The sequence below is a fragment of the Lemur catta genome, chromosome 1 (assembly GCF_020740605.2).
Source record: "Lemur catta isolate mLemCat1 chromosome 1, mLemCat1.pri, whole genome shotgun sequence".
Taxonomy (NCBI): domain Eukaryota; kingdom Metazoa; phylum Chordata; class Mammalia; order Primates; family Lemuridae; genus Lemur; species Lemur catta.
This window is the reverse complement of record NC_059128.1, coordinates 34,961,820-34,978,926: the sequence shown is the minus strand read 5'-3', so window position 1 is coordinate 34,978,926 and position 17,107 is coordinate 34,961,820. Positions and strand designations below refer to the sequence as shown.

Here is a 17,107-nt window from a genome sequence, read left to right as displayed (position 1 = left end):
TGAGCTATATTTTTGGCTGGAGACATTCTCTAATTCATGAGCTGCTCTTTTAAAATGACAGTTCTTTCTTCCTGTGTTTCTTTTAATTAATAACCCTGTGGAATATTTTTCATTAAAATGAATTTTACCTTTACTATCAAATGTCAAACATGAATAAAATGAGCAGTATTTTTTGCAGGGAATATTATTTTAAAAAGGTATCAGTTCACCTTTTCTCTGACAAATCTGACTAGTGGAATGAGCTTGTTAAAGCAATATTTCTCTTTCTTCCCATCCCAGTGGCCTCTCTTTATTATGGTCCTTCACAAGCAGATAAATGGAAGCAAATAGTTTTTTTTTTTTTTTTAAACTGAGTCCTTCAAACATGTTGTAATGTTAAGGGCAGGTGAAATTTAAAATGCTATGAAACAAAAAGGTAATTGCCTTGTACTTCTAAAAGTGCAATTCAAATTTAGCTTGAGGCTCTAAGTAAAAGAGTAAAGAAGTAAACTTACTCTTGGTTTACAAAACTGCCAGGTTAATACTAAGCACAAGTTGGCAAAGCTCTTTTCCATGTTTTCCAATGCTTCTCCCTTGTCCCCCATTAAGAGGAATGCATTTACGTAATAACTCTGTTTCCATAGCCAGAGGGGCATGGTTATAAGGAAGTATTTCAGCAGATAGCAGGGTTCTCAGCCAAACTTGGTAGACTTAATTCAAAATGAGTTTAGAACCTATAGTTAAAGTGCAAGCCTTAGGTTGGGTTACATTGGCTAATGCTAATCTTAGCACACACAAGAAAATAGCACAGAAGCTTGTTCACTAACCCATATTACAGAAATGCAATCCATGAGCTAAAGGTGCCAAGACCTTGACCTAACATTACAACCCCTACCTGTTTGCTTAAGATCATTTCATCAAATTTAGGGAACACAGTTGAGATTTTACCCCTAACAAAGGTTATGCTGAATATGTGGAGTTTTGAAAGAGGTGGAAGTAGCTACTGGTTTGTGTTAACAGAAGAAAGTAGGCATTTCCTTTGGGAAAAATCAATATTCTTCTGAGCAAGTATAGAAATGTTTATTTCTGCAATTCTCAGCATATTCCATTGCTGCATATGGCATTCCTTGCCACTATACCTTATGCTGATCTTATAATAGGAGAATTCTATCTTCAAAGATAGAATCAAAAAGAGGTCAGACCTTGATGTCTTATTATAATAACATTTCCCATACTTTATCACCAAGGACTGCTGGAGTCCAGTAATACTGAGACTACAGCCTGACTTCCTCCTCCCATTAAAATTTTTGGAGAGTATCTTAAGGACCAGCCAGGCACTATCATTTATGAAACACATCCTTGTCATCATCTTCATCATCATCACCATCATTGCTATCATCACTGCTAACCTTCATTAAGATCTTACAATGGTACAGTCTCCATTCCCTTAATACTCACAACAACTCTGTAAAGTCTACATTAGACCCTAAACCTCATTAGGGCAGGGAACATATCTGTTTTATTCACTTCTAGGTATTTCATATTTAGAAAAGTGCCTGACATGTAAGAGGCACACCATGCATACGTAGTGACTATTAGTAATCTCATTTTACAGATGTATGAACTGAGGTGTGAGTAAACTCATGTGGCCAAAATCATACACTTGAACCCAAAACCAGCACTCCAGTCATTACAAAGGGAGATCTTGGTACATTCCTAGGAAAGAATACAGATGCCCAGACTGTGGGTGTAAACAGGCTTGTTTTTATTTCTGACTTGAGTGAATGTATGGCCCACTTCTCCTACCTACAGATGTTTAAAGGGAGAAGGGGCTAGGTGTTTGGGACAACCTCTCCCTGTTTCCCCTTCACCAAAACAACAGCTATAGATTCATTCTAAATTGAATGCCTAGTACTAGAAAAGAAAGAATGCAGATGCCTCCTGGAGAATCCCAAATATCACCATCCCCCCTGACTATTTTTGGACCAGTTTTAACCTATTAAAATGTATTTGCTCATAGTAATCCAATGGCAAGTCTCAATTTTTTATCTTTAATTTCCTACAGAATTTTCTAATCCTCAAAAATATAAGGGATTACAAACTCTTATTGATCTGTAATAAGAATTCTCTGCAAATTCTTATTAAAGATACATTCAAAATGATTTCAGTGATTTTTATAATTTTTTTTTAAATCAAATACCTACTTTTCCTCTTTTTCTGCTACTCTCCTCTTAACACTTACTCTCCCTGGGGGCAGGTTCTACCACCAGAAAGGGAAGCAGTACACGTTGCTTCCATTAATGAACTCTGTGACATCATTACTCAGTCAATCAGCAAATGTCACTAGAGTGCTGGGTTGCAAAGAGCAGTTGGATGTATTGGACAACAGACATCTCTTTAAGAGGTTAACAGTGTATGGGGATGCATCTGTTCAGTACATCATGTGGCCCTGAAAAGCAACCTACAGTAAACAGCGATTAAATACTGCAGCAGGTGGTTGTACAGGAGTATGGGAAAAGAAGAAGTCCTGTGGAGTGGGGTATGTGGGGAGAATAGAGAAGGTGGGGCCAAAGCTTACCCTAGAGGAGGGGCTTGAGTCCCAGAATAAGGTGATTGGTCTCTTTTATATAACAGCAATCCAAGGGACACATACCCTTTTCCTTATAACATATACTTTCCCCAAGTTCTCTTCCATTTGTGTAAATCTTGATAATTTTATTGCCCCACATTTTAAAGATGTGATCTCAAATTTTTAGTTTTGAGAACATTTTTTTATAACTCAATAAAGGAATATCTTTGCTCTTGTTCTCCATTTAAAATAACTACTTTTGCTGCTATATGAATAGTACATATTTCATCTTTTTTATAGCCCTGGTCACTTATACTAGTTTGACTTTATTTTGGCAAGATATTAAATGTATCTCTGATCTTCTTTAATCAAAATTAATCAGCTGTGTTTTTAATAAGCTGGAACACACCTGAGGATTGAATATTCCCTCTAGACAAGACTAGAGTAGCGGTTTTCTAAATTGGGCATATTTTTCTGAAGAAGCTTTGAACAAAATGAGACAATCCTTGGATACTTTGAAATTCTATGGCACCAATTATGAATATATTTCTGGGGCATGGCTACTTGATTATGGAAAACAGAGAGGTGCCTGTGCTTTCAGAGGGAGATTGGTACATTTGTTTTATAAAGTTTGCTCAAAAGCTGAAAATTCAAATCTCTTATATTCCATTTGGTACAGTAAAACTGGTTTACCCTCAAAGTGTAGGGGACATATTCATATAATTACATTTGTTGCAAGTCTTTTCTGTTGACAGACTTGTCCTGATTATAATTTGGAATTTCTAGTCTTCATTCCCTCCCTTCCCCTCTCTCTCCCTTCCTTTCTTTTCTCTCCCTCTCTCTACCTTATTTGAGCATGATCAATATTATTATCCTCCATAGAATTGCTGGCTGAAAATTAAAAACATCCCTCTAAAGGAATGTGCCAATTAGAATGGCTTAGGAACTGAAAGAGATTTTTCAGTTTTGCAAAACGACCACATCCAAGTCCACTTTCATCGTTTTCTCACCAGAGCAAACATCCACGTTAAGACCTTCTTTGCAAACACCTCAGAGAAGACAGCTGCCTCCAAATGAAGGGGATGAGCCCCTGTGGGGCACTTTTCTTTGCTCCGCACCCCCACCCCCACCCCCACTCCCAGCAGCCTGCAGAGAAAGTCCTCCTAGTACGTGATTTCTGTAACAAGCCACCTGGTGACTCTCAAGTGTAGAAATGTTGCTATTAACAAGCTGGCAGTCAGCTTCACTTTATGGAGTTATAAATCCAGCAGGCTGGATCTGGTCTCTCCCGCTTACCTTTTGCTGGCACAACAAACCACTAGCTGTGTACTAGCACACTCTACAGTGGCCAAATAAGTCATTAGACCTCCTGGTTTATGCATTCTGAGCATGAAGAAACACTGTTTTCTCATGCAAGAGAGAGTCTGTAACTTCCTGTCATGGGAAACTAACTTTCAAAGGATCTGTGTTACATATTGTTCATTTAAGCTGCCTGAATTATAACGCAGTCTACAACTGTACCTAAAGTACTTGCTAAGGCAGTGGTTTAAAAAGGAAGCAGGTTAATCATGGTGGTTCATGCCTGTAATTCTAGCACTTTGGGAGGCTAAGGAGGGAGGATCACCTGAAGGCAGGTGTTTGAGAGCAGCCTGGGCAACATCGCAAGACCCATCTCTACAGAGATATATAAAAATTAGCCAGGTGCTGTGGCACTGGGGAAGCTGAGGCAGGAGCATCACTTGGGCCCCCGAGTTTCAGGTTGCAGTGAGCTATGATCATGCTACTGCACTCCAGCCTGGGTGATAGAGCAAGACCCTGTTTCTTTAAAAAAAAAAAAAGGAGGGGGGAGCAAATTCCTGATCAGGGTCCAATGCCCTGCATTAGCTCTGTGTGCTGCTCTTAAGGGAAATTGGCTGCTTATTATGTGCAGAATTAGCAGTTGCAGCTTTTACTTTCCATTCCAGATTGTGAATTTCCTAAGGTATTGTGCCTCCGCTGAACTTCTACAGGTGATGTCACTCTCTAGAGGGTAAAACTGTGAACACAGAACAACCCCCAGTAAACGCAAATGTCAACTTCTAAAAGTGTTAGGTGACTGAAGTATAACCTGATTCAGAATGAAGAGGCAGAAAATGAATGATTTTCTCCAGGAAAAATTACCGTAGCTTTATTGGGTCATCTGAGTATCTCTAGCTATCTGGTAGAATCACTTGATTTGATTCCTTTAGAAAAAGATGACTTGACTAGAATGTCAAAATCTATGAAATGCACCTCTCAGCTGGGGGAGAAAAGAAAAAACATTGTAGGATGTTATTTTGGTCAGAAAAATCAACTATCAGGAATGCAACCTAACCACAGAGTACCTCTCTATTTTCTCATTTGCAAAATGTACATAACGCTTTAAAGTCCTTTCTATTGTAGAGACATTCATATGTATTATTACAACATTTGTTTTTACTATTTTTGAAAACAGTATGAGTTAGTTCACTGTAAACATCTTGAAATCCCTCCTTTGAATAACCAAACACTCCTCAAAATATGTCCCCTTTTAAAGTGTTACGAAACTATTTCTCAGACTCAGCATAGAAACCTTCCCAATACATGTCTGCTGAGCTCTGTATTTCCTCAGATAAGTCAGAGGACAGAAAAGGCTGAGTCTATAGATTCAGTTCAAAAAGTAAAGGGAAGAAATCCCTATAATGTCACACTGTACATTATCACATTTAGATGTTGCCTCAGGAATTGCAAAGGGAAGAACCCCCAAAAGAATTCTGCCTAAAAATATATTAAAATATAGATCATAAAAAGATTTGAACTGAATATTAGATACTGCTATAGTATGTATTCAACCACAGAGAACATTCATTTACTTTTTTTCTAGAAGAGAGAAGGAAAAAAGAGATATAAGAAGTTAGATAGGAAAATTTGCATGTATTCCAAACTCAAATCAATACTAAAAGGCCTCAGAGAAGAAAATAATACATATATATCAGTCTTAACATTAATAAAAATCCCTACTCTTCAATTCAGAGAGATATTTTCCTTTAACTGAAGATGGTGTAGTACAGCACCAGGCTTCCAGTGGGCTCTCATCAAATATTAACTGAGAATTAAGAAGTGACAGATATTTTAGAAATGAACAGTTCGATGTCCAGCTGTGATGCCCTCAGAAAAACATTACTGTAAGGCAGGGCTCAAACCTAAAATAAAAACCAATGCTTCAACTGGATTGTTGGATACACTGAGCATTCCCAAGAAAAATAATTTATAAAATGTCTACCTTTTTTCATATTATGTTGGTTAAATATTAATACTTTTCTGTCTATTATTTCCATCTGGTTTGCTACTAAAATACATATTTTCTTACAATAAGAATAAACTCTAGTTCAGAAAAGAGGAGGAGGTAAACAACAGACTGTATAATCCACTGTGGAGTATGTTGGTAAATTACTGAATCCAGCCCCCACTCTGAAATTTGGGAAACTCTGTCCTTAAATAATTGCTTTAAAAGCATATTGAAGAGTGAGAGATCTGTGAACCTCTGTGCTGGTAACTAAACGTGGAGAAGTTTTTATTCTGTCTGGAAGCACATCAACAGAGAGCCCTAAATAGAAGCAGCTTAAGGGCTCAAAAGACTCCCTAATTAGGTCTCTGCTTCATCTAAATGCACATGACAAACCAGGAATTGCTGAAGGTCTGCCTCTTTCTACCCCTACCAGTGGAATGACAGCCAGCTTGGAGTTGGAAAACTGAGGTTGGAACATCAGAACTATCACCTGTGTGGCCATGAGCAACTCTCCTCACCTCTCTTAACTCACTTCTACAGTGTTGATTTGAAACTCAAGTGAGATAATGCTTGTGGTGTGTAAACTGCAAAGCAGCAGGCTACATCATTTGGGAGGTAAAAGTTCCACAAACTAGAACATGTAAGCAGAGCTACTGCCAGCAGGGCCAGTGGTTTGGGGTGAATCTGCAATCCTGATGATGATCAGTTGAGGTAGTAAGAGTTACGACTCTGCTCTGCTCAGATTCAAGCACGGTAGTTATGCACATTCTTTAGGAAAAAACTGTGAGAAAATGTTTTCTCTTCAAAGTCCTTTAGAATGGAAATAAGGCACTGCTCTGGCAAGCAAAGCTCCTGGCATCAGGTGGTCTTAATTCACTCAACAATAAATGCTGTACTATTCTGAAAGCACTAGACAAGCTGTGGGGGCACTATGCTGAATCTACAGGCACCGATGGTTAGAAACAGCAGCTGGAAGTTTACTCATGATTTAACACCAGTTAGTAATGGTCATTTCCATAATCCTATTTCATAAGGTTTACTGCCAAAGTTATCAAGGGCATCATGTGTTTTTCTAGAAGACAATGGTTATTCTGGTCAATGATGATAAAAACTGCTTGGTAGCAGAACAGATTCATACTTCATTCACCAATTCATTCATTCAATCATAAGCAGACACTACTCTGGTCATCGGCAATAAAAAGATTACAGAAAATATCTTTAAGGATAATTTAAGGAGCTCATTGTTTAGTTGAAGAAACAAAAATGTAAACAGGAAACCAAAGTGCCACAATCAGTGCTATGAGAGAAGTATAGATACTACATAATATTCCAGAGTTTTATGGAAACCATAATATCTTTTGTTCCAAGTGTCCAAGTGGACAGTGTTTTAGTGATATCTTTTCCATAGGATCAAAAATGATGGATTTGTGGAATGAATGGGCTTTCATATTTTGTGTAGCTGATATATACCACTGGGGAAGGAGGAGGAAGAAAAGAAAAGTAGTGCGGTTGGAACTCCCATTGTCACATTCTGAAACCACTTCCTCAAAGATGCCTGTACTGACCACTGAAACACATGCAATTTGCAACACACGCACACCAAGCAAGTCCTTTAGGCCTGTTTGATATTCAATTCCAGCATGTTTTTCATTCACAAAAGGAAATTGCTGCTGAGATGCTTCATTGCTCACAGAAAAAAACACATTCTGTGCTGCTGGATTCACCATAATAAGAATGATTTCTAGAAAGAAAAGCAGTTATTGAGTCCTGAGCCTGTGCTAACGCCAGAGTGAACCTAAAACACCATTTCTTACCACTGGAACATCAAAATACAGGATTGGTACTCTGCTTCTCCATAAAATTGTCAACTGACTTCAGTTGATCTCTACTCAAGAACAGTGCCCGCCGTGGGAAAGGACATGGGCTTTCAGAGGTGAAAGGCATTCTACATGCACCTCTATGTTCTGTTTTCCATTCTGTAATTTGTATTGATCATTTTGGGGGAATATTTGTTCTAAGTTTAAATGGCAATCCTTCTTACATCACTGTAGGAGTGCAAGAATGTTTTGCCAGTATTGATAATTACACACTGTCTGGAAGCTGTAAAAATTAACACTGAATGCTGATGCTACTGTACATCCTCAGTAATGTAGACACATTTCAGCTGTATGTTTGATTTTAATACATTTTTCAAAGTTACTCCTTCATATTTAATTTAAAAAATGAAGCATAGTTATTATAAACTGACTGTGTTCCCCTCCCCCACAAATTCATATGGGGAAGGCTTAACTTCCACTGTGGCTGTATATGGAAATGGGGCTTCTAAAAAAGTGATTAAGGTGACATGAGGTCATAATGATGGGGCCCTGATCCAATAGCATTTGTGCCTTTATAAGACGAGACGCCAGAGAGCTTGCTCACTCCCTCTGCACACAGGTGCTATGAAAAGGCCATGTGAGTACACAGTGAGAACGCGGCCATCTGCAACCCAAGGAGAGAGACCTCACCAGATACCAACCCTGCTGGCACCTTGATTTTAGACTTCTAGTCTCCAGAACTGTGAGAAAATAAATTTCTGTTGTTTAATCCACCCAGCCTGTAATATTCTGTGATAGCAGCTCAAGCAGACTAACACAAGAATTAAATACTGGGAAGGGGTCCCAGGTTAGCCTGTGTGTTGATCTACTGTGTGTTCAGTACAAAGGAGTCTTAAACTAGGAACTATGGAGCTAGAGGAGCATGGGTCTCTGAAGCAACAATGGAGTCACTTTTTTGAGACCACAACTAAAGCGTAAGTGGCAGTTTGGCATCATTTTTATCAATGTCCAGTGGTCTCCATTTTATGACAATAGTAAAAGTATTAGAAACATTTTCTCTAGAGCTATTTGGCCTAGAAATTTTGATTATACCAGTGATAAATTAAGGAGAGGCATGGAATGAAAAGACACAATAATTCTCTGACCATGATTGCTCAGTGTGGAACCACAAGCGAGGTTTATACCCATTAGTATAACATAGACATGGTATTTAAAAGGGAAGCCCATTTGATTATACAATTTTAGGCTGTATTAACATTGTTCAATCTCAGGAGTTTTTTTTTTTTCTTTTTCAAATTTTAGTTAACATTCTTTTTCTTTGAGTTTTTAGGATTAGTTGCATGGTAATCTTAGTTCCCAGCCCTAGAAAAAACCATTCTTCACACCAGCTTATTCCATGCCTGTTTCTTGCCACCAACCAAGTCTCACATTTTCCCAATTCTATATTGGAAACACTCATTTTTTTCTTTTCTTTCTTTGTTTCCTTTCTTTTTTTTTTTTTGTTTTTGATCACCAATATTTTTAGTACTCATAATTTTCACATTTGGTGGTAAACTTGTCAATGTTTTAAAATGTGAAAGCGCTAACATCTTTTAAAAAACAACTTAAAATGCAAAAGTGAAAAAGTAGTGGATTTTGTTTAAGGTGAGGATATTTCTCCTTCTATATATTTATACTAACTGGTGTAGCAGCCAGCATAGTTCTTAAAAGTATCAACATCATAGCAAAGAGTATATCAGGATGCAGTGGTATCGGCAAGGCAATATTTTATCATATTCAGTAGCACTTCTTGAACAATACTGATATGGAAATTACACACTTTCGCTAAAATGAGATCCTTTACAATGCAGTGACATACATGCTGTGGCCATGCCATATACATTGGCTTGTGCTCAGACGCCACTTATAGCTTGTTTTGTTTTGGCTCCTCTGTTAGTTTTATCCTGAATCATGGTGTGAAAAACATTAAAATCAATCTATGAATCACATACAAATGCATGCCATATACTGTCTTTCTTCTCTATTAAAAATGAACACAATCAAGGATTGAATTTAACTCACAATCTTCTACAATGGGCTTTTAATCTACATTAAAGAGTAGAAATATTGCCAGCATGGGATTCAGAGGACTTGAATTTCAGTCCCAGCTCTGCCACTAACTAAGTGAACTTGAGAAAATCACTTAATTTGCTGGGTCTCAATTTTCCTCATCTTTAAAGAAAATAAAATGAAATAGATGATCTATAAGATCCTTTCTTGGTCTAGAATATTCCTCTGTTTGAAATGAAATCCTAACTCCACTGACCTCATCACCTACTGGAATCCTTCCTTGTCTTCTCCCCTGGGATGAACCAAATCCATCTCCTTTGTGCCCCCTTTGCACTGAGTGTAACCCTCTCCTAGCACTCACAGCACTTATCTGACTCATGATCTCTCATTGGACTGCAGCCTCCTGGAGAGCAGGCACTGAGCCTTTTATGTCCTTGACCCCACAGTTATATAGTAGGGGCTTGGTGGATGTGTACTGAATATACACTGAGTCAGCCAACACTCTCTGTCCCACACTTTAACAAAGCATCTCCTCAAAAGATGTATAGAAAACAGCAAATAAAATCCCTCATTCATCCTATTTAAATAGTGAAACTGGAGGAAAAGGTGTTCTTACTATCTTGAAAGTGAAGGAAACACTCAGAAATAATTCAAAATCTCAGCTGTGCTTAATGTAGCTATAAGTGCTAATATAACATTTATTTTAAGTTTCAAGGAAATGAAATTCTCTTAAAAGCTTCATGGATAAATATACCATCAATTTTACAATGGCTCTTTCTCTTACAAAACATAATGTCTGTAGGTTTCAGCATCTTCCATGGATAAAAGGTTACACTGAAATTACCAATATAGCTGCAGATTTGAGGGTCTCTGAGAATATAGATTTCTTAACAACCTTTCTAAATGGTGCATTGGTGGTCCTTAAGTCCACTCCCAGGTTGGATGATTGGTTAGGAGGACTCCCAGGATTCAGCACATAGTCACACTCATGGCTAGGACTTATTGCACCAAAAGAACGCAAACCAAAATTAGCAAAGGAATAAGGGGCTTGGGTGAAGTCTGCAGGAAAGCCCAGCACAAGCCTCCAAGGGTCCTCTCCCTAATTCTTCCAGTGAGAGTTCTGACAACACATGTGAAATGCTGTCAACCAGGGAAGCTCATTAGGGACTCAGTGCTCAGGGTTTTTTTATTAGGGATTGCTCATATAGGCAGAATCTGCCTGGCACATACCAAAATTACACACTTCTGGAAGGAAAGCAGATAGGCGTTCAGCATAAATCCACCTTTCTTGAATAGATAGTTTAGGCACAATAAGCCACTCTCATCAGTTAGATGGGGAGAGCCCACCTAAAATTCACATTCCCAAGGGCCAGATTTAAAAGCAAGCCTTTCAAAGGACAACAATCATGCCTTCTAGGTTAACTCTTTTTTTTTTACACAAATGACACATCACTCTACATCAAACAGGCAAAATGAGCAGAAGTACAGTCTGAGCAGACTCCTTTAAGCTTTAGGCATCACCTGGGCTGCCTTTTCATGTGTGTGGTCAGAGGAGGGGTGCTACTTACCTTCTTTGACCTATACCTGAGGGCTGGTCCTCAATTTAATAAATACCATTTTGTCATTCTAGGAAATGGCATCTTGAATTGGTTAAGTAAATAAATATGTAAATGAAGTCAGCAAGTGGGTCAACTTTACTGCTCTCTCCTGCCTTTTCTGAATATGTTTAAACTTATTGGAAACTATAGAATTGGGTTCTTATTATTGAAAAAAAAAATACACTAACCAGTCCTTTTGCTCAACTCAGTTTAGTTTCTGAGTCGCATATGTGGGATCTTAATCTCCAGCAATCTGGTGAAGCCTGTGGACATCTTCTCAGGAGAATTTCTTAAAATGTACAAAATAAAATACATAGGATTGCAAAGGAAACACATTATATTGAAATCCTGTCATCAAAATATTTTAAAATAATTTATAATAATCTATGTGCTTCTTTATTAACACAATAACGTATCTAGCAATAGGTCTAGTAACTACCATGCTTTTTAAGTAATGATGAGCATGAATAGCATTTTGACATACCTTCAACACATACAATATGACATGAAAATATCTATAATCTCTTGTGGTACTTCTAATAATATTGTAGTTAGTTACTGACCTTTATATTAATAATGAAAGGAAAAGCTAAATGTCAGTTAGAAATTGGAGAAAATAAAGATATACTTTTATTCATCAAAATTTACAGGTCCCAGGTAAAAATCTCAGGTTTCTAGTATCATGAGATCAGGGGTTCATTAAATCACTCCATTTAGGGCATAAACAGTTGGGCCACAAACAAGTAGACTTGTTTGGTTTGACTACAGAATTTAAAAAAACAAAACAAATTAATTAGGAAACTAATGAGATTTCATATAAAAAGTTATGCTTCTGGATTCTCTGGAGAAAAAAAATATGCAGACCAAGCAACACTAGTCTAGCATTCCAGCAAGGCAAGGTACAACCAGACTGAGCAGCAGCTGCGCCTTGTACAGCTCGTGTGAACTCTCCAGTCTTCACAGCAACTATAAGCCTTGCCTCACTCCTTTATGTTCTCTATCTGCCTCCTGTAACTATCTCTTACTTATAATATTTTCCATATCGTCATAACTCTCTGGCTTGGTAGCAAGTAGTAGAGATTTGCTTTCTAATAAAGGAGGAGAGGATTCTACTTGTATACCCATGTCATTTCCATCTAACTCCTAGTACTCCACCTTTAGCAGTTGACACACTTAGGACCCATGGACAGCCAATAGAGTTTTACTGAAATACAACCATGTTCAATTATTTACATATTATCTGTGACTGCTGCTATGGACTGAGTTTTGCCCCCCAAAATTCATATGTTGAAGCCCTCACCTCTAGTGTGATGGTATTTGGATATGGGGCCTCGGTGAGGTCATTAGGTTTAGATGAGGTCATGAGGTTGGAGCCCTCATGAGGGGATTGGTGCTCTTATAAGAAGAGACACCAGCGAGTTTGTTTCCTCTGTCTCACTCAACCATGTGGAGACACAATGAGAAGATGGCCATCTGCAAGTCAGGAAGAGAACCGTTGCCAGGGAACCAAACTGGCTGGTAACTTGATCTTGGACTTCCCAGACTCCCAAACTGTGAGTAATACATCCTGTTGTTTAAGCCACTCAGTCTATGGTAATTTGTTATGGCAGCCCACGATGACTAAGACCACTGCTTTCACACTACAGTGGAAAAGTCGAGTAGTTGAGGTTGGCCCTCAAACTCTAAAATATTTACTATCTGGTCCTGGACAAAAAAGTTTGCCAACCTCTGATCTAGTTGTTGGATGAAATTACCAGTTACAGCTCTAGAACTTTTACCTGGAGGAGTTTAAGGAAGGTTAGGGGGAGCTACATTTGCATAGCAGGCATCTTATTTTTCCTTAACGGAAGCAGCTAAAGAATAATCACATTCTTCCCTATTAGGGCCACGAAAAACTGTATGCTATACAATTCTCTCCACTGGGCCACCGGATAGGCTTATGTGGCCAGAACTGCACTCTACTATGGCTGGAAGCTTGGCTTTGAAACCTGCTCCCCTACTTGCCAGGAACATGCCGTTAATTAATGGCTTTTAAAGCTATGAGATATCTATAGCATACTAAGGACATAGTTTCGATGATACAATTTACAGGTGTCCATTGCAATAATCTTTACAATAATAGCAATAAGAACAACAAAATATTTTTTATTAAAAATCAATTAGGAATAAAGTGAACAAGTGGTTCGCTATAAATGGTTGAGAGCATGTCTGTGGAATACTGTTGTGGAAAAAAAAATGTCACCTACTTTGACAAACTAAAGCAACATGCTATAGTCTAAAAAATATAGGTTTTAGAATTGTACAGAGATGGGTTCAATCCAGGCCCTAACTCATATGTTATCTGGCAACTAACTGTCCCAATCTCAGAACCTCGACCTCCCCATGGGTGGAATGGAGATTATACTCCTTTGTTTGTGGATCATTGACATTGAATACGATTTTTATAAGTTAAATATGTTGGAGTGTCTGGCTATGTAGAATAGGCTCTCAAAATGGTAGTAGTTATTACTCATCAGTGGAGGATATTTTCTCAGTTTCTCTTTTTCACAAGAACACCTTTTCTTTCTTTCTGAAAATAAAGTGACACTGACTGACAATACATACTGTTCCCACTATTTGCCAACTTATTGAGACAATCCATCAAGAGAAGAAGGGCTAGACTTTTTTTAAAAAACTGACACAAGTTGTAACAAGGAGTAGGTTATAAAGGGAAGAAGCCATTTGATGTAACTCAGTGCACTGGCACCTGGGGAGACAGGCACTTCGTTTCTGAGCCCCATTAAAAAAAAATAACATGAGTTTTCTGTCTCTAGCTTCTCTTCCTATCAGAGGTAACCACACTTGTGTGTGTGCACTGACCTCTGACAACCAAGGGGAGGTGTGTGTGTATGTGTGTGTGTGAGACAGAGTACGTGTGTAAAAGAGAAAAAGAGGTGACAGAGCTTTGTGATGAGCTAATTTTCAAGAATCAAAATTTATTTTCTACTAGTGATTTATCTTAATTGTCCCTCTTCAAGAACTTGCATTGCAAATATATCAGTTTATTGTTAGATATTAATTCCTATGAGTTTCCTTACAATGCTTTGGGGGAGGGGAGAATAACTGCCTATTTTATTTCACAGGGATATTGTAAACATCAAATGAGATATGCCGTAAACATGTTTTGAGGAAGACAATGACAATTAAGACATGTCTGGAGGAATGTAATGACAATGGATAGAGGTTTGGGTAATCTTGAAGTATGGGAGAAGACTTTAAAGCCAGCAAATTTTAGATTGGAGAAGACTTAACAGTCATCCCTCTGTATGCATGGGGGATTAGTTCCAGGACACCTGTGCGAACCCAAATCTGCACAAGCTCAAGTCCCACAGTCAGCCCTCTGGAACCCATCTATAGGAACAGTCATCCCTCTGTATACAAGGGTTTTGCATTCCACAAACACTGTATTTTCGATCCAAAGCTGGTTGAAAAAAATTCACACATGAGTGGCCCTGCACAGTGCAAACCTGTGTTTTTCAAGGGTCAACTGTACTATCAGAGTTTGAAATATCTAACAAGCTTCCTTATAGAGAAGGAATTTGTTACTGAGGAAGGCAGAGCATAGATTAAAGGTAACATTTCTGCTTAATACTAAAAGCAACTTTGAGTTCCCTAACAAATAAGCAAGAAACTTTCATATACAGTTCATAGTTGGCATTTCTTTCTTGCATTCGTCACTGCCTTAAGTTCCAATTATTTGTATTTCACACAATATTCTCACTTGTCTATGAGCTTCTTGAGCGTAGGGACTTTATTTAGTCTTTGTGCTCTCTGCAGCTATTTACGTTTTTCTCCTCACAGGTTCTAAATGCTCAATAACTTTGTTAAAAAAAGTATGAACTAAAAATGATGTTCAAATGTAGAACAAATAAATGTGACACAGGTGGTACAAATACCACTCTTGTTGGTCCCATTCTTTCTTGGAACCCTGAGTTGGAATTACATTGATGTAATTATGTTCGTTTCTATGTTGCTACAGTATAGCCGTTAATCTGTCTCTTGGCATGATTTTTTCCCTCCACTTAACTACAGGGAAGGTTTTACTTAAGGGGGTCGTGGAAAGGAAGGATTGTTATTTCAAAATACTTCACTTCAGATAGGCAATTATTTTAGATAAAATTCCTTAAGTATAGTTAGCCAAATGTGTATTTCATTCTTGGCAATAAAAAAGCCCTAGCCAAGGCCCAATGACCTATAAATCAGAGCTAGGAGATTTCTTTATGCAAATTAAATTTGTGTCACACTCATCAATAAAAAAGAAAATGGCAATAAAGATTAAATTTGCAGCAGCAGTGCAAGTAAAGGATTCCTATACTTATTTGTAGGATACGTCAATGTGGCTAATTAATTTTTGAGATCGTGTTCTTTGAAAGAATTAATGAAGAGTAAGCCGTGTGGATTGATTATTAAATGTGAAGAAGGTTTAGAGAGTTGGTAATGTAAAATAGGCAGGCAACCAGCTTGATCACCCTTCCCAGCTTTAAAAAAGTCCATATAATAAAATGAGACAGTGGTATTTATTTTATGGCAGTGTTATAAACTCCAAGAACTAACTATATTATAGTACAGTTTACAGTTTACTTGTTTTTCAAGCCTATTTTTTATTTTGCATCTTAAATTATAAAGATTCAAATCTTTACTTATATAATCAAGATGTTTTTTCCCTTAAAAAGCAAACAAAATATAAATAAAGGGAAAGAAAATGATGTCACTTTACATTGATGGGAATTTACTGCTGCAAAATGAAATAACTTTTCCATTCCTCAGCTAATAGAGCATGACACATTAACTCCCGGATACTAAGAGAAAGTGGATCCAGACAACATACCCGTTTCCTTAGATTGCAAGTAAGAGTGAGATTCCTTGAGAATGAGTTTGCAAAAGCCGTATAAAAGTCCAGGACTTTGAGCAAGGCTTCCCGCTTGATGATGTGTAGATCACAGTATGTCAGTGCCCGGACATTGGCACACGCATGAGCAAGGGTGGTTTCCTTCCAGAAGATGTCTCCAAATACATCACCCTTCCCTGGAAAACAGTGTGAGATACGTATTCAAGTATCTACAATAGTTCTTATTGGAATCACTATAGTTATTCAGTTTTATATATGATACAGGTCATCTAGCATAATTTAGACCTGAGAGTATAACCCTATCTATATACATATAAAAATGTGCAATATTTTCATATAATATATAAAGTAACATCACCCTGAATTCAATTATTGATGAAAATCTGGAGTGACATGAATAAGTGGAATCCAACAGAGAAGCCAAAACCCTCATTTTAGTAAATAATTTCATTATCTTCTTCCACCTTAACTTTTCCTATTCTGACTAAGAAGGAGGAAAGGTGACTTCTGAATTTCATCCTTTGCTCCTTCTGGTAAAGATGACAATAAAATGTAATACACAAGGATCTGCTGCTGCAACCTATGTAAGTCTAAGACTGATTCAACATATAAAAAACATACTTTATTCAGTAACTAAGTACTGTGCTCCAAGCAGATTAAAAATTGTCATGATTTAGCTCCCCAAGAATGCCCTTCTGTCTGTACAGAGCCAACTTTACATAGGGCCTCAGGGTCTAGCCCAAGAGCTCCCAATCCACAATTCCAAAGTTTAAGGAGCTGAGTTGGGTAAAACATGGAGTCCAGATGTGTTACCCCATAAACTATTTCATAAAAAGTGTTGTAGTATAGTCAAAGGTAGATGCCTTTTTAAAATTCTAGAAATCACACTTCAGGGCACCATCCATTGGTCGCCTGAACTCA

At 37.8% G+C, this 17,107-nt stretch overlaps 1 protein-coding gene across 2 annotated transcripts in view; it reads right to left on the bottom strand.

The window, feature by feature from the left end:
* KCNH5 (potassium voltage-gated channel subfamily H member 5) overlaps positions 1-17,107 on the bottom strand; it is a 264,043-nt gene that overhangs the window by 27,430 nt on the left and 219,506 nt on the right. Inside the window, exon 10 of one of the 2 annotated variants that reach the window (XM_045554834.1) lies at positions 16,166-16,362. The exons of the other annotated variant lie outside the window; for it this stretch is intronic. Coding sequence (XP_045410790.1) covers positions 16,166-16,362 — 197 coding nt within the window. The remainder of the gene's footprint in view (positions 1-16,165; positions 16,363-17,107) is intronic. 2 annotated transcript variants of the gene reach the window in all.